The 27,763-nt window shown below is 44.7% G+C and overlaps 1 protein-coding gene across 2 annotated transcripts; it reads right to left on the bottom strand.

Annotated features, from left to right (window-relative positions):
• Nucleotides 1-1,795: 1,795 nt before the first annotated feature.
• On the bottom strand, nucleotides 1,796-26,652 carry LOC115145283 (glutathione hydrolase-like YwrD proenzyme). 2 transcript variants are annotated; one of them, XM_029686731.2, is made up of 12 exons: nucleotides 26,464-26,652; nucleotides 25,912-26,028; nucleotides 25,556-25,709; nucleotides 24,701-24,854; nucleotides 13,136-13,342; nucleotides 11,885-12,037; nucleotides 11,585-11,672; nucleotides 10,496-10,667; nucleotides 5,870-6,026; nucleotides 4,968-5,138; nucleotides 4,723-4,807; nucleotides 1,796-4,341 (listed from the first exon to the last, which is right to left on the bottom strand). In XM_029686731.2, the coding sequence occupies exons 2-12, from the start codon at nucleotides 26,009-26,011 to the stop codon at nucleotides 4,100-4,102; spliced, it is 1,683 nt and encodes a 560-aa protein (XP_029542591.2). In that variant the 5' UTR covers nucleotides 26,012-26,028; nucleotides 26,464-26,652; the 3' UTR covers nucleotides 1,796-4,099. The 2 variants fall into 2 exon arrangements, with proteins under 2 accessions (XP_029542591.2, XP_064859256.1); XM_065003184.1 differs by lacking the exon at nucleotides 26,464-26,652 and having other exon boundaries at nucleotides 25,912-26,272.
• Between the last annotated feature and the right edge of the window lie 1,111 nt (nucleotides 26,653-27,763).

The raw sequence follows: 27,763 nt of genomic DNA, 5'->3' as shown, positions 1-27,763 counted from the left end.
TTGGTAATCAAGCCTACTACTGTAGTGTCGTCTGCAAACTTGATGATTGAGTTGGAGGCGTGCATGGCCATGCTGTCATGGGTGAACAGGGAGTACAGGATAGTGCTGAGAACACACCCTTGTGGAGTCCCAGTGTTGAGGAGCACCCATTAACAATGTCTGCACTGTATTTCTGATCAATTTGATGATATTTTAATGGACAAAAAAATTGCTTTTCTTTCAAAAACAAGGAAACTTCACTCAGAAGTTAGTCAGAATGGTAGTGTATATGAACTCAGCAAAAAAACAGAAATGTCAACGGCGTTTATTTTCAGCAAACTTAACATGTGTAAATATTTGTATAAACATAAGATTCAACAACTGAGACATAAACTGAACAAGTTCCACAGACATGTGTCTAACATAAATGGAATAATGTGTCCCTGAGGGGGGGGGGGGGTCAAAATCAAAAGTAACAGTCAGTATCTAGTGTGGCCACCAGCTGCATTAAGTACTGCAGTGCATCTCCTCCTCATGGACTGCAACAGATTTGCCCGTTCTTGCTGTGAGATGTTACCCCACTCATCCACCAAGGCACCTGCAAGTTCCCAGATGTGCTCAATGGGATTGAGATCCGGGCTCTTTGCTGGCCATGGCAGAACACTGACATTCCTGTCTTGCAGGAAATCACATACAGAACGAGCAGTATGGCTGGTGGCATTGTCATGCTGAATGTCAGGATGAGCCTGCAGGGAAGGGTATCACATAAGGGAGGAGGATGTCTTCCCTGTAATGCACATCATTGAGATTGCCTGCAATGACAACAAGCTCAGTCCGATGATGCTGTGACACACCGCCCCAGACCATGACGGACCCTCCACCGCCAAATCGATCCCGCTCCAGAGTATAGGCCTCAGTGTAACGCTCATTCCTTCGACGATAAACGTGAATCCTACCATCACCCCTGGTGAGACAAAACCGCAACTCTTCAGTGAAGAGCACTTTTTGCCAGTCCTGTCGGGTCCAGCGACGGTGGGTTTGTGCCCAGTGATGTCTGGTGAGGACCTGCCTTACAACAGGGCTACAAGCCCTCAGTTCAGCCTCTCTCGGTCTATTGCGGACAGTCTGAGCACTGATGGAGGGATTGTGCGTTCCTGGCGTAACTCAGACAGTTTTTGCTGCCATCCTGTATCTACCGGTGTGATGTTCGGATGTACCGATCCTGTGCAGGTGTTGTTACATGGTCTGCCAATACGAGGACGATCAGCTGTCCGTCCTGTCTCCCTGTAGCGCTGTCTTAGGCGTCTCACAGTATGTACATTGCAATTTATTGCCCTGGCCACATCCTCATGCCTCCTTGCAGCATGCCTAAGGCACATTCACGCAGATGAGCAAGGACCGTGGGCATCTTTCTTTTGGTGTTTTTCAGAGTCAGTAGAAAGGCCTCTTTAGTGTCCTAAATTTTCATAAGTTTGACCTTAATTGCCTACCGTCTGTAAGCTGTTAGTGTCTTAACAACCGTTCCACACGTGCATGTTCATTAATTGTTTAATGTTTCATTGAACAAGCATGGGAAACAGTGTTTAAACTCTATACAATGAAGATCTGTTTTTACGAATTATCTTTGAAAGACAGGGTCCTGAAAAAGGGACGTTTCTTTTTTCTTTTTTCTATATATATATTTTTAAATGTGAATCACATTTTTGGGGGCGTACACCCGACGGCATTGCACTTACCCAGTTTGGGAATACCTGGTCTAAGCTGTTTATCCCGCTGAAAACACAGTTGCCAAATAAAACAATACTATAAGCACACATTTACCGGTAGAAATAACATTTGTTTTATTTGTCTTTTCATTTACATAAGCAAATTTATACTTTCTCATATTTTGGTTGCTAAAGATGCAACCCAGTCATTCGTTCAATTAGTTCGATATTTATGGACACCACCTTGTCGTTCGTTCTTTATGTTCTGTTGGTATGCTCGCTGGCTAAATTAATTTCCCTTGCTTTCTAACTAGCCAGCAAGCTACGGCTAAAACAGTCACGACATCTGGGCCAGAATAACAGCAACGTAGCTGTTTTCTATTGACATTAATTCAGATACATCCATAACAATGAGCTGATGATGCCTGAATTTGCCTGGCATAGCTAGAAAAGTTTGCCATCTCATCAGGTCACTCGACACTGTTCATTACGAGGAGACCGCACTGCATATCAAAAACTAGGCTAGAAGCTATCTAAATGTTTTGTCTCCCAGCAAACCTGCCAATATGACAACCAAATAAAAAAATATTAGTTGCTGAAAATAGCTAGTCAAACTAGAAACATGGGAGGATTTTGACAGCATAGCGTCACTTGTGTCATGACTGCAACTGTAGGGACCAGAGAAATTCATGTTCACCATTCACCACGTTAGGTCATCAGACGCTCCAAAAAAAGAAGTCTGCAAAAACAAATCAATGCTAGCTTGCTAGCTAAGTTTTTCCTCGTTGGACCTGTGTTTACAATGTATCCAATTTCGTTTTGTGTGGTTGTTGGTTTAGCTTTCTGTAACTTTGTAGCAAGTACGGTCTGCATATATAAATTAGAAATGAGGTCTGCAGTTGAAAATGAGAACTTGTTCTCAACTGGCCTATCTGGTTAAATAAAGGTGAAATAAAAAAATGTAGGCGCTTAATTGCGTCATGATTGCAAGGTGTCCCAATATCTTTTCCAACTGTCTCGATATCTTTTTCAACTGTGCCTTTATCTGGTTTTAATGTCCATCCTAGAATGCCCTTATAGCCAATCAGAAATGAGTATTCAACAACGCTGTGGTATAATATAACATTAACTCCTGCAGAATTATGCATTTCTTGAAGTGAAATTACACAACAAATGTTAATTTTGTCTCAGGAACAGGAGTTGAGAAACATGATTTCTTTCTTTCAGCATCTCTTTAGAAATGTGAATGGCGTGTAATGTGTTATCTTTGACACTGTTATGCAAGCAGACAGTATTTCAATCACACCTAAGATGAACTGAAGTCTTATCAGAAACATATTTTGTCATTTTCTCAGCTTTTCATTTTCTTAAAACCGGTCAAACTGATGACATTTGGACATTTTGCACAGACCACTGTTTCGGAGTTATTGTGTTTTCTCCACGGTCCCTACGCGAAGCAGACAACTTTACTGGTGCTAACTAGACTACTAATGCATTCTATCGATTTAAAACATTATTCTGGTGAGCACTACTGTATTTAGTCCTCTGGGGCAACAAATAATGACAGAAGAGAAGCTGCATGTATCAAACTATAGGTGATAAACAAATAGCCTACCAAATGTTGGAAATGATAATAAGGCCTACCAAATGTCAGAAATGATAAGCAAAAACAGGCATCTTATCCGGGTTTCTCATAATGTTTCTATGATGTTTACATGCATCAACTCAAAAACAGAATACTTGAGTATCCTGAATAATAATGGGATATTGCTGTGCATGTAAACATGGTCAGTGAGTGGACAAGTGTAGTGCACTGTCATACTGTAAAGATTCTGTAAGCTCTCTAGCTCCCCCTAGGGAGGGGAGAGGGTCACTAGTACTCTCAGAAAAAAAGGTTCTATCTAGAACCTAAAAGGGTCTCCTGCTGTCCCCATAGGAGAACACGTTGAATGATGGTTCAAAGTAGAACCCTTTTGGATACAGAGTAGAACCCTTTCCACAGAGGGTTCTACATGGAACACAAAATGGTTCTACCTGGAACCAAAAATGGTTTTACCTGGAACCAAAAAGGGTTCTCCTATAGGGACAGTCGAAGAACCCTTTTGGAATCGGTTTTTCGAAGAATGTAGAGCTGTACGATTATTCAAATTCATATCAAAATCGCAATATCGACATGTACAATATCCATATTGCAAGAGATTCATATTGGGTGCAATATTTTGAACCGCCACTAAGCTGCGCTGTTTTTATTATTATTATTATCTGTTTCTTAATATAAATCATTCTATTTTACTGATTCCAAAAGTTCACCCAAATGTTTTGATCTATATCGCAAGCCAAAATCGCAATTGTAATATTTGGTTAAAAAAAATTAGCAATTATATTTTTTTGCCGATATTGTGCAGCCCTAGTCACTAGTACCCCTGGGCACAACCATCAGCTCTGGGGTCTGATCCTGCCCACAACACCCTAACATTGGGCTCTGCATCCTGGGTAGACAGGTTCCACCAATCCCCTACTGAGATGACCTGGCCTCGCCCAAACTGACTCCGGTCATGGCCAGTGATAGGCCAGCAAACCACATGGCTACGCTTTTCCAGGTCTTCAGCAACACCCTCGTCGACACCCACCTCCAAATTGACACGCCACTGCTGGGCTGTGAGAGGAGAGGATACAGATAAAGCAGGATTTCCGGTAGGACATGTGGAGTTTTTATTATGACAAATAAATATAGCATTTTCACACACTTTCCTATCTCTATGCATTACTAACAACATGTGTGTGCACGTTTCTTAGACTAAATTATGATAGTATTTTTTCCCGATGCAGGCAAAATATTAGTGTAGTTTACTAAACATGTAAACATAGCCCGTCAGGCAGAAGGTCTGGGCATCGAGGAGGGGGGTTAGGGTTACTCTACCTGATCTACAGTACAGTAAGCAGATTTTACTGTGGGTAGGCTGATTAACATCAGAGAGAGAGAGAGAGGAGGAGGGTCATGTGGCCTGGCCTCTAGCCTGGTTCACAGAGAGCTTACCAGCCTTGTCATGCTGCACATACATGCGAGGGGCATCTAGCGCCTCTTGGGGGTTCATCCCAAACTCCAGCATGTTCAGCAACACCTGGATGGAGAAGAGAGAGAGAACACAGGCCACTAAACTAAAGCACCAGGAAAGAAAGAGTGAGTGAGTGAGTGAGTGAGTGAGTGAGTGAGTGAGTGAGTGAGTGAGTGAGTGAGTGGTGAGTGAGTGAGTGAGTGAGTGTGAGTGAGTGAGTGTGTACCTGTATGTGGCCCTGCGGCTGCATAAAGGCTCCCATGACCCCGAGGGAGCAGAGTAGGCGTCCAGAGGCGGGGTCGGTCAGCAGGGCCGGGATGATGGTGTGGTACGGTCTCTTCCCCGGCCCTACACAGTTACTATGGCTACGCTCCAGAGAGAAGTGAGCACCTCGGTTCTGATGGGCCACAGAGTTCAGATGGAACCAGGAGGAAACAATGAAAGCAATTCAACAGATATATTTCAGTTCCAAACTGTATTCCTACGATAAATATTTTGGGCGACCTGATCAAATTCACAGAAATGTGATTTATAGATCGATCTATCATTCTACTTGAAAGCAAGTCTAAGAAGCGGTGGATCTGTTCTATGTGCGCTATTTCTATGCTTCCCATTCTTAAGTTTTGTTTTTGCGTATTTTACTTTCAGCTTTGTACACCAGCTTCAAACAGCTAAAACAACAATATTTTTGGTTATGTAAAATATACTTCACAGCGGTTTAGATGGTACAATGATTCTCTACACTATACTAACGTATTTTATTAACTGAAATTAGGCTAACTTTTCAGTTTTAGAAAATAGGAAATGGCGGAGCGATTTCTGCATAGTGCAAATTTAACTGTTTGTGGCAGGACTAGAATAAACTTGAAGCCTAAATATTGACAATAAAAAGTTTATTTTCTATTCCCATAGTTTTAAAACTTGGGCCAAGACTCAATCTGTATCGCAGAAGATCCGCCCTATAGCGTGATAGAAATTCAAAGGCAATGTTCCTGAGTAAGCGGAGACTGCATTCACGGGAAAAGCTGCATATTTCGGTTCAATTGGAAATAACCTTTACATTTCAATCGAGGTACGGATTGAATTTAGCCCTTGGTTCCTCAACGACCGAGACAGGCTGCCACTCACTTGCAGGGAGAAGCCACAGCTCTGAGGCACCAGACCAGTTCCGAAGCCCATGTAGTTACTGTTGATGAATGAGCAGGCGTTGCCCTGGCCGTCCACCACCGTGAAATACACTGTGTCACTTCCTGTGGGCACATCGCGCTCCGCCATGACACTGGCCCTGAGGAATGGGAGAGAGAGAAAGTGAGGGGGGAGGGACAGAGAGAGGGACAGAGAGGAGAGAGAGAGAGAGAGAGAGAGAGAAAGATAGAGCACTCCGGGGGATTAATTTAATTCCTGTAAATAAACAGGAATTAGACTTTCTCATACACATGCAGACACACATAATACAAATCGAGGTGAGGGGGATGGAAATGCTTTTGGCGGTTGATCTGCTTCTGTTCTGTGGGTGGCACCGTGTGCTCTTTTTAAAGGATGGGTCCCGGTCTCTCCTAGGCTATGGGAACCGGGGAGTCGGGTGCGGTCTGCTGGTCATTGGGATGACAACCCAACTCAGGATGAGGAGGGGTTTTAGAGGGTGGAATAGTGGGGACAAATTGGAGATGTACGTAGTAGCAATGCAAATATCATGGTAAAGCTATATAGACACTCAATAATCATGTTACTTTTTAATGGTACGTTTACAAACATATATTATGATTAATAGAATTTAAACTTGTCTCATTATGGTAATTGGTGAAATAAGTATAGCCAGTTATAATTGTAATGGAGATAATAAGAAAGACGATCAGTATTTACCTGGCTAAAAGAGAACAAATATAATACCTATTGTTCACAGGAAACTCATTTCAACAATTTTAGATGAAGTTTTGTGGAAAATGGACTGGGGGGAGAAATATATTTCTACCACGGGCAAAGAAATTCAAAAAGGGGTGGTGATATTAATTAACAGTCATTTTTATTTTTATTATTAACCTATACGGTCCAAATAATTATGATCCATGCTTCTTTGAAAATATAAAAATGCATCAAGCAACACAAAACTCTATTATTATGGTGGGAGATTATAATACGGTTTTAAATACCTCTATGGACCGTAAAGGAAATCACCCATTTTATGCTGGCCTTCTAAACCTCCAGAAAACCGTGGATGAACAAAAATACATAATTACGAGGCTTATTGAAACAAATCATCAAGGAACCCACCAGGTACAACCCTAAATCTGTAAACAAGGGCACCCTCATAGACGTCATCCTGACCAACTGGCCCTCCAAATACACCTCCGCTGTCTTCAACCAGGATCTCAGTGATCACTGCCTCATTGCCTGTATCCGCTACGGATCCGCAGTCATCACTGTCAAACGCTCCCTAAAACACTTCTGCGAGCAGGCCTTTCTAATCGACCTGGCCCGGGTATCCTGGAAGGATATTGACCTCATCCCATCAGTTAAGGATGCCTGGTCATTCTTTAAAAGTAACTTCCTCACCATTTTAGATAAGCATGCTCCGTTCAAAAAATGCAGAACTAAGAACAGATATAGCCCTTGGTTCACTCCAGACCTGACTGCCCTCGACCAGCACAAAAATATCCTGTGGCGGACTGCAATAGCATCGAATAGTCCCCGCGATATGAAACTGTTCAGGGAAGTCAGGAACCAATACATGCAGTCAGTCAGGAAAGCAAAGGCCAGCTTCTTCAGGCAGAAATTTGCATCCTGTACCTCTAACTCCAAAAAGTTCTGGGACACTGTAAAGTCCATGGAGAACAAGAGCACCTCCTCCCAGCTGCCCACTGCACTGAGGCTAGGTAACACTGTCACCACCGATAAATCCATGATTATTGAAAACTTCAACAAGCATTTCTCAACAGCTGGCCATGCCTTCCTCCTGGCTACTCCAACCTCGGCCAACAGCTCCGCCCCCCCGCAGCTACTCGCCCAAGCCTCTCCAGGTTCTCCTTTACCCAAATCCAGATAGCAGATGTTCTGAAAGAGCTGCAAAACCTGGACCCATACAAATCAGCTGGGCTTGACAATCTGGACCCTCTATTTATGAAACTATCCGCCGCCATTGTCGCAACCCCTATTACCAGCCTGTTCAACCTCTCTTTCATATCGTCTGAGATCCCCAAGGATTGGAAAGCTGAACACCCTGGACCCAAACTGTTACAGACCTATATCCATCCTGCCCTGCCTATCTAAGGTCTTCGAAAGCAAAGTCAACAAACAGGTCACTGACCATCTCGAATCCCACCATACCTTCTCCGCTGTGCAATCTGGTTTCCGAGCCGGTCACGGGTGCACCTCAGCCACGCTCAAGGTACTAAACGATATCATAACCGCCATCGATAAAAGACAGTACTGTGCAGCTGTCTTCATCGACCTAGCCAAGGCTTTCGACTCTGTCAATCACCAAAGTTCCTTAACTATAGGGACAAAGATAAAGTTCTTCGACTGGCCATCCATGCCAAAAAGTCGGGAGTCGGACCTTTGATGTATGAGGGCCATCAGATCTACATCAACTTCGACATGAGCAAAGACCTCTACATGAAACGCAGAGAATGGCAATGAATGTATTGTCCATTTGGAAGACCCATTTGCGATGATGTCTTGAGATGTTGCTTCAATATATCCACATAATTTTCCTTCCTCATGACACCATCTATTTAGTGAAGTGCCCTCCTGCAGCAAAACACACCCCACAACATGATGCTGCCACCCCCGTGCTTCACGGTTGGGATGATGTTCTTCGGCTTGCAAGCCTCCCCCTTTTTCCAAAGTACGTTCATCTCTAGGAGACAGAACGCGTCTCCTTCCTGAGCTGTATGCTGGCTGCGTGGTCCCATGGTGTTTATACTTGCGTACTATTGTGTGTACAGATGAACGTGGTACATTCAGCCATTTGGAATTGGCTCCCAAGGATGAGACTTGTGGAGGTCTACAATTTTTTTTCTGAGATCTTGACTGATTTCCCATGATGTCAAGCAAGGAGTCACTGAGTTTGAAGGTAGGCCTTGAAATACATCCACAGGTACACCTCCAATTGACTCAAATTATGTCAGGGTGGCAGGGTAGCCTAGTGGTTAGAGTGTTGGACTAGTAACCGAAAGGTTGCAAGTTCGAATCCCCGAGCTGACAAGGTACAGATCTGGTGTTCTACCCCTGAACAGGCAGTTAACCCACTCTCCTAGGCCGTCATTGAAAATAATTATTTGTTCTTAACTCTTTTTTTTTACCCACTTTTTCTCCCCAATTTCATGGTATCCAATTGTTGTAGTAGCTACTATCTTGTCTCATCGCTACAACCCCCGTACAGGCTCGGGAGAGACGAAGGTTGAAAGTCATGCGTCCTCTGATACACAACCCAACCAAGCCGCACTGCTTCTTAACACAGCGCGCATCCAACCTGGAAGTCAGCCGCACCAATGTGTCGGAGGAAACACCATGTACCTGGCAACCTTGGTTAGCGCGCACTGCGCCCGGCCCGCCACAGGAGTCGCTGGTGCGCGATGAGACAAGGACATCCCTACCGACCAAGCCCTCCCTAACCCGGACGACGCTAGGCCAATTGTGCGTCGCCCCACGGACCTCCCGGTCGCGGCTGGTTACGACAGAGCCTGGGCACGAACCCAGAGTCTCTGATGGCACAGCTGGCGCTGCAGTACAAGGCCCTTAACCACTGCGCCACCCGGGAGGCAACTGACTTGTTCTTAACTGACAAAAACAATAAACAAGCAACGAACCGTGACTACGTGGTGCAACAAGCACAAACAATATCCCACAAACGCAGGTAGGAAAAAGGACTAACTAAATATGATCCCCAATTAGAGGTAATGATTACCAGCTGCCTATAATTGGGAACCATACAAAACCACCAACATAGAAATACACATTCTAGAACACCCCCCTAGTCACACCCTGACCTAAACCACTATAGAGAATCCAAGGGCTCTCTATGGTCAGGGCGTGACATCTGTTGTACATCGTCTGTTGAGAGGCTGTCCTGTAGCCTATACATTTAAGTATAATGTATAATTAGTATAATGTCTGTCCCTCAGTTTTATGTCATTGTTGTTACATACAATTATTAGCTAATCACACCCTTTTAGTATGTCATAATTTTGAGGATTCCATTAATAATTTGGTGTCAGTCCAGTGTCACTTGGTGTTACTCAATTTAAATGAAGGGAAATAACAAGGGGAGCCAAATTAATAATCGTATCACTTGCAGTAAATTATTTTTAAAGGGTTAATGACCTTAGATTTGAGCATCTGTGGCCTCCATTTAAGAAAATCTTCAATAACTTAAAATGTCTTAGTGTTACCATCATTGGTGTTACTACTCCTACTGGTACACAATGTTATCCTAGTGGTAAAAAGTATTTAAAGTCATATAGTTGATTTAGAATGGGATGATGTACCCAAATATATTTAAATAAATAAAAATAGAGTACATTTTTTTCCTAAATGCCACCGCAATTCAAGAACGACCCAGCAAAGTGAGAACATTTCTCTCTGGTCCTTGAAAACAAAAAAGGTGGCATTCACTCAAAGCCCTGATCCTGTCATGGGTCGAGACATTCTCTCTCTGTCTCTCTTGCACTTACTAACTCCTCTCCCTCTAATTATTTTTCTCTCACTTGCTCACTCATAACAAACACACACACACACACACCTTTGTGGTCTTACCTGTCCATTTGTATGGTGTGTGAGAGCTGCAGGCTGTAGTCTTTAGACAGTAGACTCTCCAGAGGGACTTTAACGTGATCTGGGTCAGCACAGTAATGGACTGTATCAGCCAAGCTCAGCTTCAGGGCCTCGGCCAACACATGGAGGTAACTTGCACTGTTATGACCCATCTCTGCAGAGCACAGATACACACAAAGTGAATCAGTCAGTGGGTTGCATTGAACAGGCCAGTGTTTGTCAACTCTGATTCTGGAGCAGACCCAGGGTTGGAGGGTCTTTGTGGAAAGTCAAGACGGGTCAACAAAATATCCTCGCTGTGAATAACAGGTAGCTAAGCCTTATATGATCATTTCCTTTTGATTCATATCAAAGCAACAATTGAAAAATTTAGCTGTAAATTATAATTAAACACACAAAGTACAGTTACATGCGCAAATCAAATACACAGCTGGAACTCCGATTGAGTCAGAATAATAGTCAGATTAATAGAATAGTTTGATTAAAACGTTTGCATGCTTTGCAAGAATAACGATTTCCCCAATAATCCTGTTTACATGGACCCATCTGAAATCAGGTGACCTGATAGGACTCTGATAAATGCCGAAAATTGCCAATCAAAATAAACTTTCTACCATGTCATTTTTGGGAAGCCTATTTTATTCGGACATATAAAGTTTGTATGTGAACACTACTTCTAAGATGCATACTCTCAGTTGTTCTGAACTCACTTCACTCGCGCTAAAAACAGGGTTGCTCGCACGGCTGGTGCTAACACATGCGCAGATCAAATAGACTGCTGGAACAACGATTTAAGGTGTTTACATGTCCTAATAATTCGAAAGTTTGCTCAGAAAACAAGGGGTTTTAATTGGCGTATAGTTACTTCAACTAAGATAAGCAGAGTAAGGTGTTTATATGACTAATGCCATACTCTGCCTGCTACCATAATCTGTTTAACATCGAATTATTAGTGTTCATGTAAATGTACTCACTGTCTCAGTGGAGTTTATATGTCTATGCTCTTCCCCACAATTAATACATAGCTGGGGTTGTCCTTCGTTGGGGAGACTGAGGTTAAGATGTCGCTACCTTTGATGGGGAAGTTCTCCAGTATATTGAGGGCCATGAGTGCTGCCATGCCTTGACTGTTAGGAGGGACTTCCCATAGCCTCACACCCTGAGAGAGACAGAGGGAGAGAAAGAGAACGAGAAAAGAAAGAGAGACACAGAGAGAGAGAGAGAGAGAGAGAGAGAGAGAGAGAGAGAGAGAGAGAGAGAGACCACAGTAAGGGATTGATAGTAACATGAACTTTGTGTCACTGTGATCCACCCTACAGTAGCAAATCCCTGTTTAGTTGGTTGTGGTGTGTTGTGTGTCCTTGAACCTACCCTGTAGTCAGTGTGGATGGGTTTGATCTCCTCGCTGTCATGGCTACGTAGATCATCCAGACTCATCACTCCTCCATTCCGAATGATGACATCAACAATCGACTTCGCCACTCTGCCTTCATAGAACCCTACTTTACCATGCTGGCCCAGCTCCTGATCGGAGATGTCAGTCAGTCAGTCAGTCAGTCAATCAATCAATCAATTAATCAATCAATGACTGGGAAATATTTACATGGATATTTGGGAGTGACACTACAACAAAACTACTCATCTGATATTCCAGTGAGCGCAATATGAGTCAGAAAGGAGTATCTGTGTACATGTGACATGTCAGCCCACTTGGGCTAGGGGCTCCTTTGTGTACAGGATTGATAACAGACGCCATCCCTAATAGGTGGTGTGTTGCCACGCCAACAGGGAATGTGTCACCACAAACAGTTTGATATTGAACACACGCCATTCCTGTGGAAGGAGTTGTGGGTCAGATGATATGAACTGAAAAGAATCAATGAACTGAATGTGATTATGAATGGATGATGGCCTGATGGTATCCATGTTATCCATGGCATCACTCAGTAATAAATACTAATAATAATGTATTCAACTTCTATAGCGCTTTTCATAACAGAAATACATTTCAAGTGCTTCAAAAGCAAAAAATAAACAGGCAATACATCATCATGAGTAGACTAGCTATTGGTTTTATCAAAGATGTACTATATAGAAAAGATGGTTGACTGGTCGCTCTAACAATAGAAATGCATGTCCTCAAAGGCGATAGGCAGGCGGGAGAAGGCGAGATCTGTTGGGAACATTCTAGCCAATGATAGGGCAGATACGCCTGTGAACAACAGGCACAACTCCGATATAAAATTGTTTGTCTCAACGTTGCCGGAATGTCACGTGCATTACACTTATATCAGTACATTCGTAACAACTTAAGTCCTAAGCATTATGAAACTTCTATTAGATCAAATAAGCCTCGACACGCTTTCATTGTCCCCCATACAAAAACTCCTCACTTGGTTTGCTTAACGCTTATTTTCGCGTATACAGATTTTGGGGCAGAGTCTACCCTCTTACTCAAGTAAAACCAGACTAGTGACTCAGGGACTCACGGGTGAAAGGAACAAACCTCTCAGGCATGACATCAGAGATCGATACTATACACAGTAGAATTGAGCCTGCCCCGGTAGTGAGAAATGCACACACAGCATCACTGATTCTCCCCTCAGTCAAGGACAGGGTTACCTGGAAAGTTTGGGCCAGATGAGGGTTGGAGAACACCTGTCCATGTTTGGGCGCATCGTTCTTAATCAGGAAGTCTCTTCCCAGCTCCCTCCCAGCAGCCCTCATGGTACGGACCCACTTGGCCCAGTGGTGCGCGGTCACCTGGGCAACGGGGAATCCACACAGGGCGAGGTCAGAGGCGGGCCTCAGGACATCCTGGAGAGAGAGCTTGTAGACACATAGGAACAGGAAACACACAGTTAAGGAGTTAGGGTTTCCACTAGTTACCACAGCCACAAAGTATAAATGGTCTATCTATATTGTAGAAATTAATGATAATTGTTTTTGCTTTTTGGTCGTAATTTAAGGTTAGGGTTAGGCATAAGGTTAACACTGTGGTTAAGGCTAGGGTTAGGTTTTAAAAAACCTACGGTCGATGTTCACACCCCACGGGAATCTATTTAGCATCATAAAAACATCACCACAAAAATGTCAGTTTAAATAAAATCTACGTTTATTTGTTACATGCGCCGAATACAAACTTACAGTGTAATGCTTACCTACAGGCTATGACCAATGGTGCCGAAAAAGAAGAAAAAAAGTATGTGTGTGTGTGTTTTTTTTTTAAAAAGAGTAGCAAGGCTATATACAGACACCTGTTAGTCAGGCTTATTGAGGTAGTATGTACATGTAGGTATTGTTAAAGTGACTATGAATATATGATGAACAGAGAGTAGCAGAAGCGTAAAAAGAGGGGTTGGCGGGTGGTGGGACACAATGCAGATGTGGACCCAGACACAGGATCATACAGTCTATGGTATCTATGTGTGAGTGACTTTGAACAACAAATATTGAGTTGCCAATGTGCGGGAGCACTGGTTGGTCGGGCCATTTAGGTAGTATGTACATGCATGTATAGTTAAAGTGACTATGCATATAAAATAAACAGAGTAGCAGCAGCGTAAAAGAGGGGTTGTGGGGGGGGCACACAATGCAAATAGTCCGGGTAACCATTTGGCTACCTGTTCAGGAGTCTTATGGCTTGGGGGTAAAGACTGTTGAGAAGCCTTTTTGTTCTCGACCTGGCACTCCGGTACCGCTTGCCATGCGGTAGTAGAGAGAATAATCTATGACTGGGATGGCTGGGGTCTTTGACAACTTTTAGGGCCTTCCTCTGACACCACCTGGTGTAGAGGTCCTGGATGGCAGGCAGCTTTGCCCCAGTGATGTACTGGGCCGTACGCACTACCCTCTGAAGTGCCTTGCGGTCGGAGGCCGAGCAACTGCCATACCAGGCAGTGACGCAACCGGTCAGGATGCTCTCAATGTTGCAGCTGTAGAACCTTTTGAGGATCTCAGGACCCATGCCAAATCTTTTTAGTTTCCTGAGGGGGAATAGGCTTTGTCGTACCCTCTTCACGACTGTCTTGGTGTGTTTGGACCATTCTAGTTTGTTATTGATGTGGACACCAAGGAATTTGAAGCTCTCAACCTGCTCCACTACAGCCCCGTCGATGAAAATGGGGACGTGCTCTGTGCTCCTTTTCCTATAGTCCACAATCATCTCCTTAGTCTTGGTTACGTTGAGGGATAGGTTGTTATTCTGGCACCACCCGGCCAGGTCTCTGACCTCCTTCCCTATAGGTTGTCTCGTCGTTGTTGGTAATTAGGCCTACCACTGTTGTGTCGTCAGCAAACTTAATGATGGTGTTGGAGTCGTGCCTGGCCATGTAGTCGTGGGTGAACAGGGAGTACAGGAGAGAACGGAGCACGCACCCCTGGGGAGCTCCAGTGTTGAGGATCAGCGTGGCAGATGTGTTGCTACCTACCCTCACCACCTGGGGGCGGCCTGTCAGGAAGTCCAGGATCCAGTTGCAGAGTGAGGTGTTTAGTCCCAGGATCCTTAGCTTGGTGATGAGCTTTCAGGGTACTATGGTGTTGAACGCTGAGCTGTAGTCAATGAACAGCATTCTCACATAGGTGTTCCTTTTGTCCAGGTGGGAAAGGGCCGTGTGGAGTGCAATATAGATTGCATCATCTGTGGATCTGTTTGGGTGGTATGCAAATTGGAGTGGGTCTAGGGTTTCTGGGATAGTGGTGTTGATGTGAGCCATTACCAACCTTTCAAAGCACATCATGGCTACGGATGTGAGTGAAACAGGTCTGTAGTCATTTAGGCAGGTTGCCTTTGTTCTTGGGCACAGGGACTATGGTGGTCTGCTTGAAGTATGTTGGTATTAGACTCAATCAGGGACATGCCACACCAAACTGGAAGTCTTCCGACTAGCTTGGAAAGACGGTACCGTGCAGTACCGAAGAGCCCTTACTGCTGCTCGATCATACTATTTTTCTAACTTAATTGAGGAAAATAAGAACAATCCGAAATTCCTTTTTGATACTGTCGCGAAGCTAACTAAAAAGCAGCATTCCCCAAGAGAGGATGACTTTCACTTTAGCAGTGATAAATTCATGAACTTCTTTGAGGAAAAGATTATGATTATTAGAAAGCAAATTACGGACTCCTATTTAAACCTGCGTATTCCTCCAAACCTCAGTTGTCCTGAGTCTGCACAACTCTCCCAGGATCTAGGATCAAGAGAGACGCTCAAGTGTTTTAGTACTATATCTCTTGACACAATGATGAAAATAATCATGGCCTCTAAACCTTCAAGCTGCATACTGGACCCTATTCCAACTAAACTACTGAAAGAGCTGCTTCCTGTGCTTGGCCCTCCTATGTTGAACATAATAAACGGCTCTCTATCCACTGGATACTCACTAAAACTCACTAAAAGTGGCAGTAATAAAGCCTCTCTTGAAAAAGCCAAACCTTGACCCAGAAAATATAAAAAACTATCGGCCTATATCGAATCTTCCATTCCTCTCAAAAATTTTAGAGAAGGCTGTTGCGCAATGTATACGAAATGCTTCAGTCTGGTTTTAGACCCCATCATAGCACTGAGACGGCACTTGTGAAGGTGGTAAATGACATTTTAATGGCATCGGACCGAGGCTCTGCATCTGTCCTCGTGCTCCTAGACCTTAGTGCTGCTTTTGATACCAGCACAACTGTTCTCACCACATTCTTTTGGAGAGATTGGAAACCCAAATTGGTCTACACGGACATGTTCTGGCCTGGTTTAGATCTTATCTGTCAGAAAGATATCAGTTTGTCTCTGTGAATGGTTTGTCCTCTGACAAATCAATTGTAAATTTCGGTGTTCCTCAAGGTTCCGTTTTAGGACCACTATTGTTTTCACTATATATTTTACCTCTTGGGGATGTTATTGAAAACATAATGTAAACTTTCACTGCTATGCGGATGACACACAGCTGTACATTTCAATGAAACATGGTGAAGCCCCAAAATTGCCCTCGCTAGAAGCATGTGTTTCAGACATAAGGAAGTGGATGGCTGCAAACTTTCTACTATTAAACTCGTACAAAACAGAGATGCTTGTTCTAGGTCCCAAGAAACAAAGAGATCTTCTGTTGAATCTGACAATTAATCTTAATGGTTGTACAGTCGTCTCAAATAAAACTGTGAAGGACCTCGGCGTTACTCTGGACCCTGATCTCTCTTTTGAAGAACATATCAAGACCATTTCGAGGACAGCTTTTTTCCATCTACGTAACATTGCAAATATCAGAAACTTTCTGTCCAAAAATGATGCAGAAAAATGAATCCATGCTTTTGTCACCTCTAGGTTAGACTACTGCAATGCTCTATTTTCCGCTACCCGGATAAAGCACTAAATAAACTTCAGTTAGTGCTAAATACGGCTGCTAGAATCCTGACTAGAACCAAAATATTTGATCATATTACTCCAGTGCTAGCCTCTCTACACTGGCTTCCTGTCAAAGCAAGGGCTGATTTCAAGGTTTTACTGCTAACCTACAAAGCATTACATGGGCTTGCTCCTACCTATCTCTCTGATTTGGTCCTGCCGTACATACCTACACGTACGCTACGGTCACAAGACGCAGGCCTCCTAATTGTCCCTAGAATTTCTAAGCAAACAGCTGGAGGCAGGGTTTTCTCCTATAGAGCTCCATTTTTATGGAACGGTCTGCCTACCCATGTCAGAGACGCAAACTCGGTCTCAACCTTTAAGTCTTTACTGAAGACTCATCTCTTCAGTGGGTCATATGATTGAGTGTAGTCTGGCCCAGGAGTGGGAAGGTGAACGGAAAGGCTCTGGAGCAACGAACCGCCCTTGCTGTCTCTGCCTGGCCGGTTCCCCTCTTTCCACTGGGATTCTCTGCCTCTAACCCTATTACAGGGGCTGAGTCATTGGCTTACTGGGGCTCTCTCATGCCATCCCTGGAGGGGGTGCATCACCTGAGTGGGTTGATTCACTGTTGTGGTCATCCTGTCATCCCCCCCTTGGGTTGTGCCGTGGCGGAGGTCTTTCTGGGCTATACTCAGCCTTGTCTCAGGATGGTAAGTTGGTGGTTGAAGATATCCCTCTAGTGGTGTGGGGGCTGTGCTTTGGCAAAGTGGGTGGGGTTATATCCTTCCTGTTTGGCCCTGTCCGGGGGTGTCCTCGGATGGGGCCACAGTGTCTCAGCCTCCAGTATTTATGCTGCAGTAGTTTATGTGTCGGGGGGCTGGGGTCAGTTTGTTATATCTGGAGTACTTCTCCTGTCCTATTCGGTGTCCTGTGTGAATCTAAGTGTGCGTTCTCTAATTCTCTCCTTCTCTCTTTCTTTCTCTCTCTCAGAGGACCTGAGCCCTAGGACCATGCCCCAGGACTACCTGACATGATGACTCCTTGCTGTCCCCAGTCCACCTGGCCATGCTGCTGCTCCAGTTTCAACTGTTCTGCCTTACTATTATTCGACCATGCTGGTCATTTATGAACATTTGAACATCTTGGCCATGTTCTGTTATAATCTCCACCCGGCACAGCCAGAAGAGGACTGGCCACCCCACATATGCTCTCTCTAATTCTCTCTTTCTTTCTCTCTCTCGGAGGACCTGAGCCCTAGGACCGTGCCCCAGGACTACCTGACATGATGACTCCTTGCTGTCCCCAGTCCACCTGACTGTGCTGCTGCTCCAGTTTCAACTGTTCTGCCTTATTATTATTCGACCATGCTGGTCATTTATGAACATTTGAACATCTTGGCCATGTTCTGTTATAATCTCAGCCAGAAGAGGACTGGCCACCCCACATAGCCTGGTTCCTCTCTAGGTTTCTTCCTAGGTTTTGGCCTTTCTAGGGAGTTTTTCCTAGCCACCGTGCTTCTACACCTGCATTGCTTGCTGTTTGGGGTTTTAGGCTGGGTTTCTGTACAGCACTTTGAGATATCAGCTGATGTACGAAGGGCTATATAAATACATTTGATTTGATTTGATGTTGAAAACATCAGTGAAGACACCTGCCAGTTGGTTAGCACATGCCCGGAGCACACGTCTGGTAATCTGTCTGGCCCCGCAGCCTTGTGTATGTTGACCTGTTTAAAGGTCTTACTCACGTCAGCTACGGAGAGCGTGATCACACAGTCGCCCGGAACAGCTGATGCTCTCATGCATGCCTCAGTGTTGCTAAGATAGATATATTAGTTTTTTTGCAGTCTCAATCCAACACATCCGCCTATGTAACACTTCCACATCTGCTGTGAAAGGTTACAGAGCTAGAGGGGTGTTTGTCAGACCATGAGATATCCAAAAATCGTCTGTAGCGTCCGGTTTAGCCTACTACCCATCTATGGAAAGATGAGACTTTCACGAACACGGTGGTGTTCTCCGTTTTACTCTACGATCCCCACCAGCGTCTTGAGACTCATCTGAGTTCGGTACAGCCGATCTGCCAACTTCTTTCTGTAGCATCTGAACAGTTTTGGCTACACACTATGACCCCTCTGTGGAAAGGTGAGAATCTCAAGAACACGTACATGTAGGTTGTTTTTCCTCTAGGACGCCCACAGGCCTCACAAGACTCGTCTGAAGGTCCGCTGGTACCAGTTGAACAAATTAATGGAAGCGTACAGTTGAAGTCGGAAGTTAACATACACGTAGGTTGGAGTCATTAAAACTAGTTTTTCAACCACTCCACAAATTTCTTGTTAACAAACTATAGTTTTGGCAAATGGGTTAGGACATCTACTTTGTGCATGACACAAGTAATTTTTACAACAATTGTTTACAGATTATTTCACTTATAAATCACTGTATCACAATTCCAGTGGGTCAGAAGTTTACATACACTAAGTTGTAGGTTTGTAGTGCTCCTTGCTCGCACACGCTTTTTCAGTTCTGCCCACAAGTTTACGGAATCATAAAACACGGGACGAGATGTTAAAAACTATCCATTGTGCCAATAGATGGAATGCACTCACATGAGATTTGCCGTGATGTTGACAGAGTGGCATGGGAGGTTTATTTCTTAGACTGGGGTAAGATGTCAATTTTGGGACACATCCTCAGTAGTGTGCCTTCGAATCAGTGGGTGTTTCGGCCTTTAATCACTAAACACCCTCATCAAAGGTGGCCAGCTAAAGGGTAATCAAGCCTTAGCTTGTGTCCCATGCCCAATTAAGATGTCCCACGGGACTATGCAAGGCAGGGGCGTCCTCTTCCCTGAGCCAGCCATACAGCTGACCGCATACCTCATATGCCCTCCTCAAGTTGGAGGGATCTGAATTGGGTTCTCAGGTGGGGGTGGGGGTCATGAAGTTATAGCCCAGCAAGGGTCCTTCCGTTTGATCCAGATCCACTGGCTGCCTCTTTCAGCTGCTTGAGAAACTGCTCTGACGGTCTGCCGCAGAGCCTGTCCATGGATTCCAAGTTCTTTCAGCAACCTGATGATGGAAGAAGCCACGAATCCTCTGCATCCCACTTCAACTGGCCAGACCTTTGCATTCCAGCCACGCTGAGTTGCGTCTGCTGCCAACTCTGTGTAACGAAGTTTCTTACGCTCGTAGGCCTCTTCAACAGAGTTTTCCCACGGGACTGTGAGCTCTATGATGTACACAGCCTTTCGTGAAGGGGACCAGAGTACCATGTCTGGCCTAAGGTTGGTAGAAGCAATCTCTGGTGGAAAAATGAGTTGCTGGCCAATATCGACAAGCATCTTCCAGTCCCGGGCCATGGCTAGGTGTCCAGTTTCTGGCTTTGTAGGAGGATACTTGGGCCTTTTCTGTCCCTCCCGGATGAATGTTGTTGTTTTGACGGGATTGCTTGTTTTTGGAGGTAATGAATTGGTTGCACTCCTCTTGGTCTCAAGTGCTGCAGCCAGGCTCTTGAGGACCTGATTGTGCCTCCAGGTGTAGCGGCCTTGTGAGAGGCTGGTCTTGCAACCTGTCATTATATGCCTGAGAGTCGCTGGAGCTGGGCAGAGGGGGCAGGTCGAGTCCTCGCCATACCATTGATGTAGATTTTTTGGTGATGGAAGCACATCATAAACAGCTCTTATGATGAAGCTGATGTTGCTTGCCTCCATTTGCCAAAGCTCACTCCAGTTGATCTTTCTCCTCTCCAGGCCTTCCCACCGCGTCCATTGCCCTTGTTTAGCAAGAGAGACAGCCTTTGCACTTCTTGCAGTCTCCTCCTGTCTGCGCACCTCCTCGACCACCAGCTTCCTGCGTTCAGATGTTGTTGCCTTATGGAACGTTGGTTTGCTTGCTGCCAGGCCAAAACCTCCTCTTCCATGCTGGATATTCCCCACAATGTCTCGGGGGGCTGGGGTCAGTCCTCTTGGTCTCAAGTGCTGCAGCCAGGCTCTTGAGGACCTGATTGTGCCTCCAGGTGTAGCGGCCTTGTGAGAGGCTGGTCTTGCAACCTGTCATTATATGCCTGAGAGTCGCTGGAGCTGGGCAGAGGGGGCAGGTCGAGTCCTCGCCATACCATTGATGTAGATTTTTTGGTGATGGAAGCACATCATAAACAGCTCTTATGATGAAGCTGATGTTGCTTGCCTCCATTTGCCAAAGCTCACTCCAGTTGATCTTTCTCCTCTCCAGGCCTTCCCACCGCGTCCATTGCCCTTGTTTAGCAAGAGAGACAGCCTTTGCACTTCTTGCAGTCTCCTCCTGTCTGCGCACCTCCTCGACCACCAGCTTCCTGCGTTCAGATGTTGTTGCCTTATGGAACGTTGGTTTGCTTGCTGCCAGGCCAAAACCTCCTCTTCCATGCTGGATATTCCCCACAATGTCTTGGTGTCTCAGGGCTGATGTTGCTTGCTGCACAGCCTTGGATGATGTCCATTTCCGTCCAGTTTGTAGGAGAGGTGCAGCCTTGCTAATGGTCTGGTCTTTGGAGTCCTTCAATGTCATCTGAAGTCTTACTTTAGAGCACTTGTACTCCTCCGTTAGACTTGTAAGAGGTAGTTCAAGGACCCCTTTGCCATACAGGCCGATGTTACTCAGGCATCGTGGGACACCCAGCCATTTCTTCACGTATGAGGTAATGGTTCGCTCCATCTTCTCCACTGTTGTTATTGGGACCTCATAGACGGTGAGTGGCCACATTACCCGGGGGAGAAGTCCAAACTGTAGGCACCAAAGCTTGAGCCTCCCAGGCAGTAGGGTCTTGTTGATGTTCTCAAGACCGTCGGCGATGTCCTGCCTTACTTGCTGCACTTGATCTTTATCCCGGAGGCTTTCGTTGTACCATCTACCCAGGCTCTTGATGGGTTGCTCAGACACCGTTGGTATCGGGTCATCTCCAATGCAGAACCTCACATCTTTAAGCTGTCCTTTGACTATGGAGATGCTTCGAGATTTGCTTGGCTTGATTTTCATCCGGGCCCACTTGATGTTATCCTGCAGTTTTGCAAGTAGCCGCCTGGTGCATGCTGCAGTGGTGGTCAGTATAGTCATGTCATCCATGTATGCTCGGATAGGTGGGAGACGGAGCCCTTCCTTAGTTCTCTCACCGCCGACCACCCATCCTGATGCCCTGATGATGACTTCCATGGCCATAGTGAAGGCCAGAGGAGAAATTGTACAGCCTGCCATTATGCCTACTTCCAAGCGCTGCCATGTTGTTGTGAAGTCAGGTGTTGTGAAACACAATTGCAGGTCTTGGAAATAGGCCTTTACCAGTGTAGTGATGGGTTCTGGTACGTGGAAAATGTTGAAGGATTCCCAGAGGAGTTCATGGGGAACTGAGCCAAAGGCATTGGCCAGGTCGAGGAAGATGACATAGAGGTCTCTCTTGTCCTTCTTAGCGGTTTGGATCTGGTGCCAAATCATACTAGTATGTTCCAGGCAACCAGAGAAACCAGGAATGCCTGCTTTCTGTACAGATGTATCAATGTACTTGTTCCTTTCCAGATAAGTGGACAGCCTCTGTGCTATTATACTGAAAAAGATCTTCCCTTCGACGTTGAGAAGGGAGATTGGTCGGAATTGACTGATGTCTGTCGCATCCTTCTCTTTCGGGATTAGCACACCACCAGCCCTTCGCCATGCCTTTGGTATTATTTCCTTCTGCCACACTATCCTCATGAGCCTCCAAAGAAAGCGTAGAACATCCGGGGCGTTCTTGTAGAGCTTGTATGGTACTCCATTAGGACCAGGAGCAGAGGCCGCTCTTGCTCTTCGGACAACGTTCTCTACTTCCCTCCATTTTGGAGGGTCAGTGTCCAGATTGAATTCTGGTGGTTGAATAGGTGGGATGTCATGTGGGATGACTATCTGCTCATGCCTTTTCATGTCCTGGTGGACCTTTTCCAGATGTTCTTCCAGTTCAGGCTTTGGAGTTTTTAGGATTCCGCACTTTTCCTTTGCGAAGAGATCTTTGACAAACTTAAAGGGTTTTTTATAGAACCGTGTTCTTGAGTGTACCTTCTTTCTACGAAGTTTCCTTAAGTTTTCCGCTCTTCGCAAGGTTGCCAGCCGACATTTAATGTCTGCTTGGAGTAGCATGAGACCTTCTCTCTCTGCATCAGAGGCCTTCTTCCACTGCTTCCTCAGCTGCCTTCTCTCTCTAGGATTGAGGTCAGGGCTTTCTGATGTTCACTCCAATTCCTTGAATTTGTTGTCCTTAAGCCATTTTGCCACAACTTTGGAAGTATACTTGGAGTCATTGTCCATTTGGAAGACCCATTTGCGACCAAGCTTTGTCTGACTGATGTCTTGAGATGTTGCTTCAATATATCCACATAATTTTCCTTTCTCATGATGCCATCTATTTTGTGAAGTGCAGCAGTCCCTTCTGAGGCAAATGACCCCCACAACATGATGCTGCCACCCCCATGCTTCACGGGTTGGAATGGTGTTCTACAATGTTACTGTTATCAGGCCTGTTACAGCATTTTGCATAACATCATCATTCGTACCAAGGCTGGGCATATCATAAGCCCCAATTCAATTATTGTACAAAATGGGCACGTAACTAGCCTGCTAATGATGAGTTCATTATCATAAAATGCAACAGAATTCAGCCTGTCTAACTATTCTCTGAGGAACTCGTTTTGGTCTCCACAGTAGATATGATGCCATTTCCTCAGGTAAACCACCTCAAGTGGCAGTTTAGCATTAATCTCCAATCTAGACGTATATTTTTTTATTATTATTAATTGAGCAACAGGCTTGAAATTTATAGTGAAATCAAAACTTAGATTAGAAGAAGGATTTAATTTATCTAAGATTAATTTAAAACTAGGTTTTAGGTGAAGGTGAAAGCTATGATCCCTTATGGATGTCACTTATTAAATCCACTTCAATCAGTGTAGACGAAGGGGAGGAGGCGGGTTAAAGAAGGATTTTTAAGCTTTGACACAATTGAGACATGGGTTGTGTATGTGTGCCATTAAGAGGGTGAATGTGCAAGACAAAATATGAAAGTGCCTTTGAACGGATATGGTAGTAGGTGCCTGGCACACTGGTTTATGTCAAGAAGGGTCCACCACCCAAAGGACACCCAGCCAACTTGACACAACTGTGAAAAGCATCGGAGTCCACATGGGCCAGCATCCCAGTGGAAAGCTTTTGACACCTTGTAGAATCCATGCCCAGACTAATTGCGGCACATTTGTTTATCAATGTATACATATCATTCTGTTTGTAACTACAGCTATAAACACAGCTGCCCTAACAGCCAGCAGCAGGTTGCCATGGAGAGAAAGTATGAAGTATGAGTATGACGTCTCAATTTAACACAATGTACCATACAGATCAACAAAGCAACAGCTCCTTTGAGGAAGCCATGGAAACAGAGTAGAACTGCCTGCTAGGGATGAACAGCTGGACCCAGGCCAAATACAGGTCAAGAATGAACAAATTAGATCTAAAAATAACAAGAGGACAGACAGTGTGTGGGACGGGGGGGGGGGGCATGTTTTTAATGCTTATTGAAGGACGGACGCACTCAGAGTGCAGAGTCGTTCAGTTGTTGCCATGGATAAGCTACAAACAAAAAAACAAGTGGACAGAAAGGACCCGTTTGTTGATGTTTTAGATCTAATGTATTTTTTAAAGATGGATGTACACTATGGATGCACTGCTTCACAACATGAGCGGTCTCACTGCATTAGAAACAGAATAGAATAGAGTAGAAATTCTATAAAATACTAAAGAATAAAACATTATTGTCCATCTGGAGCTATAATAAAATAACCATACATCATACTTTACCTTCTGACTGCCAAACAGGCGGACGGTGTCACACCAGCAGGCCGCGGCCCCCGGCACGGTGGCGTTCAGGGCGTGGAAGGATGGGATCGGGTTAGACTCACTGTAGCCATACCTCTCCAGGAGATCCACTGTCTGTGCCCTGGGAGCCCGGCCGCTGGAACAAGACACACGCACATAGTCAAACGGGGATCAACAGAAGCTAAATGTGTTGGTCTAGTAAGTAACACACAAATAATTTAGTATGACTGAGACCGAAAATGTCTAAAGCAGGCAAGCCACACTGGCTACCAACACACCCAAATGGGCCAGTGATTAGCTCAAGGTCACTGATCCAGAACTGGATGGTCAAATAAGTTCAAGGCTGCCACCCAATCAGTAAGAAACCAGTCCAGTATATTCAGTCAGTGCAACACACTAGGGTTAAATAGAAAGTATAACACAATAGTGTCCTAGAAAAAACACAACGCCAAGATGAATAACACTGGTTATTCCAGAGTCAACTGGAACTGCCCACACACACACACAACAACCAAATAAACATTACTTGGTAATAACACACTCATAAAGAAACAAAGGGGGGTAAATCAGGGAAGGTTAGTCATAACACATAAAACATGCAAAGGAATTTATTTATGAAACTGCCATTGTGAACATGAGTCTCACTGTACGATACTGGCTCACTGGCTATTTTCAAACAAAAACATTGAGAATATATTAGATCATATTACCAGCCTAACCATTCATGATACAATAACCCTTTGCTGAAGATGCTGACTGTTAGTTTACCACATGTTTTTGTCTGGCTGTAAAGTGTGTGGTTAAAAACGACAATGAAATATGACAAAACTCCCTCACCTGCCGTTCAGGCCGCGCACCTGGCCTGTGCTTGCGTCATAGAACAGACAGAAGCTGTCCCCACCGATCCCACAGCTGCAGGGTTCTGTCACGGCCAGGGCGGCAGCCACAGCCACAGCAGCATCAGCAGCATTCCCTCCTCTCTTCAAGATGTCTGTGAGGGGAGCAAGTCAAGATGGTATCTGAATATATCAGGTCCAGCCAGGGTCTGGACTCGGATTGGAGAGTCATTTAAAGCATAAAGTGATGGAAAGTGATATCGCCTACAAACATGAAACAACGTGCAAATTAAGATACTATTTTTCACATAGGCCTTCATCAAAGGTGCACTAAAGCATTGGACCAGAGCCACTCACCCAGACCAATGTTTGATGCCAAGGGTTGACTTGATGCCACACAGCCATGTAAACACACAACAGCTGACCGCCGCGAGGTGGAGGGGAGGTCGGGCTGCATAGCCTAGGCTACTTCTCCTTTATCACACAAAAAAAAATATTTCCTTCAATACTTCCTCACGTGGAACGTACTGTGCACAGTTCAGTCATTTCTGTTAAGAGGCACTCTATTTGGACGGCGAAAATAACTTGATCAATAACGTTTCCCTGTGACATTCACTCGACAATTATTATAATCTAAATGTCATATGAATAATCTGATATCGTTCCACACTATTTTGCTACGTTGTATCACTTTGCTTCCTGGTCGATTAATCGGGGGTCGATTGATCCAGGAATGGTGGATGGATTACAGATCACATCCATGAGCAATGCATTGCATTAAAATTACATTTTTATTTTTATTGTGTGGTGTCAAGTGGCAGTACATTGTAGTAGATTAGGCCTACACAACACAATATTAATGTTAGTTTATCAACAAAACAAAGAAGACCCGCGTGAATGTCTACTCACCAACATACTGTAATGAAACAGGCAGGGAGCAGGTCTCGAACCCTCGACCTTCTAGTCCGAGGTCCGGCGCCCTACCCAGGGTCGTTACAATACTATTTACGACCAATGTTCCCTCTAAACTGCTTGCATGTGCGTCCGTAGCCTAGGCTACCGCTCTTTTATCACGCACCATTTCCCCCCCTACGTTTCCTCACATGAAACGCACTGTGCAAAGTTCATGCATTTCTGTTGAGAGGCACTGTATTTGGACGGCAAAAATAACGTGCTCAATAACGTTTCCCTGTGGCATACCGTCACTCGACAATTATTCAAATCTAAATGTCAAATGAATAATCTGATATTATTACACACAATTTTGTGTCACTTTGCTTTCTGCTCGATTAATCGGGGGTCGATTGAACCAGGAATGGTGGAGAGATTACATACCACATTCTTTTCATTATGTGATGTCAAGTGGCAGTACCTTGTAGTAAACTTAACCTACACAAGATTAATGTTAGTTTATCAACAAAACAAACCAGACCAAAGTGAATGTCTACTCACCAACATACTGTATATGACAAATGTTCCAAACTGTGTGCATGTGCTGGTGCACAGCTCCCCCAGGACTGCTGTGCAGAAAAATATCAGCCTGTGCAGAGAAGCACTAGATTGAACTTCACTCAACGTTCTACAGTTTTCCCCCTTATTAGTTAACATGATCAACCTTTCCGTTTACTGTAGGAATTTTGATCGAATCAACGCAATATTAGCCACTTTCAACATATGGAAACAAAAGGAGCTATGCAAGACTTAAAGACAATGTATGCTTGATCTGAATATGTGTTCGGAGGGGCCATATGGATGGTGTGAAGCAATTGCGGAGCCTCCAGAGGCATGCAGAGGCCAAATTGAGCTCTGTACAGCATCGCCTTGCCTACCCAAATGTTGTAACAATGAATAGGGCTCCGTATAGCTCCTCATTGACATGATGGGTTGACGGTAGGTGGTTGCGGGAGGTCCAGTATAAACACTAACTCACTTCTTTGACAACTTCCTGCAAAACAGCTCTGCTCTGCTCAGGCAAGCGCAATACCAGATTAACCATGCAGGGCCTTTTAGTACGCACAACTAATTATGCAAGACGTTTTGTTGCAGGCAGAATGCATCAGAGTAAGACTGGCCCATACTCTACACAGACGAGTGAGGCATAACCAATCAGAGCTGCAGTAGGCCTATATGCAAATAGACCATTGCCATACATGGATCTGTGCTATTCACTTTGAACTGGACTGTGTTTACAGCATTAGCGGTCATGAGT

The sequence above is a fragment of the Oncorhynchus nerka genome, linkage group LG17 (assembly GCF_034236695.1).
Source record: "Oncorhynchus nerka isolate Pitt River linkage group LG17, Oner_Uvic_2.0, whole genome shotgun sequence".
Taxonomy (NCBI): Eukaryota; Metazoa; Chordata; class Actinopteri; order Salmoniformes; family Salmonidae; genus Oncorhynchus; species Oncorhynchus nerka.
The sequence above is the reverse complement of the archived record's forward strand: the minus strand, read 5'-3'. Positions and strand labels throughout refer to the sequence as shown.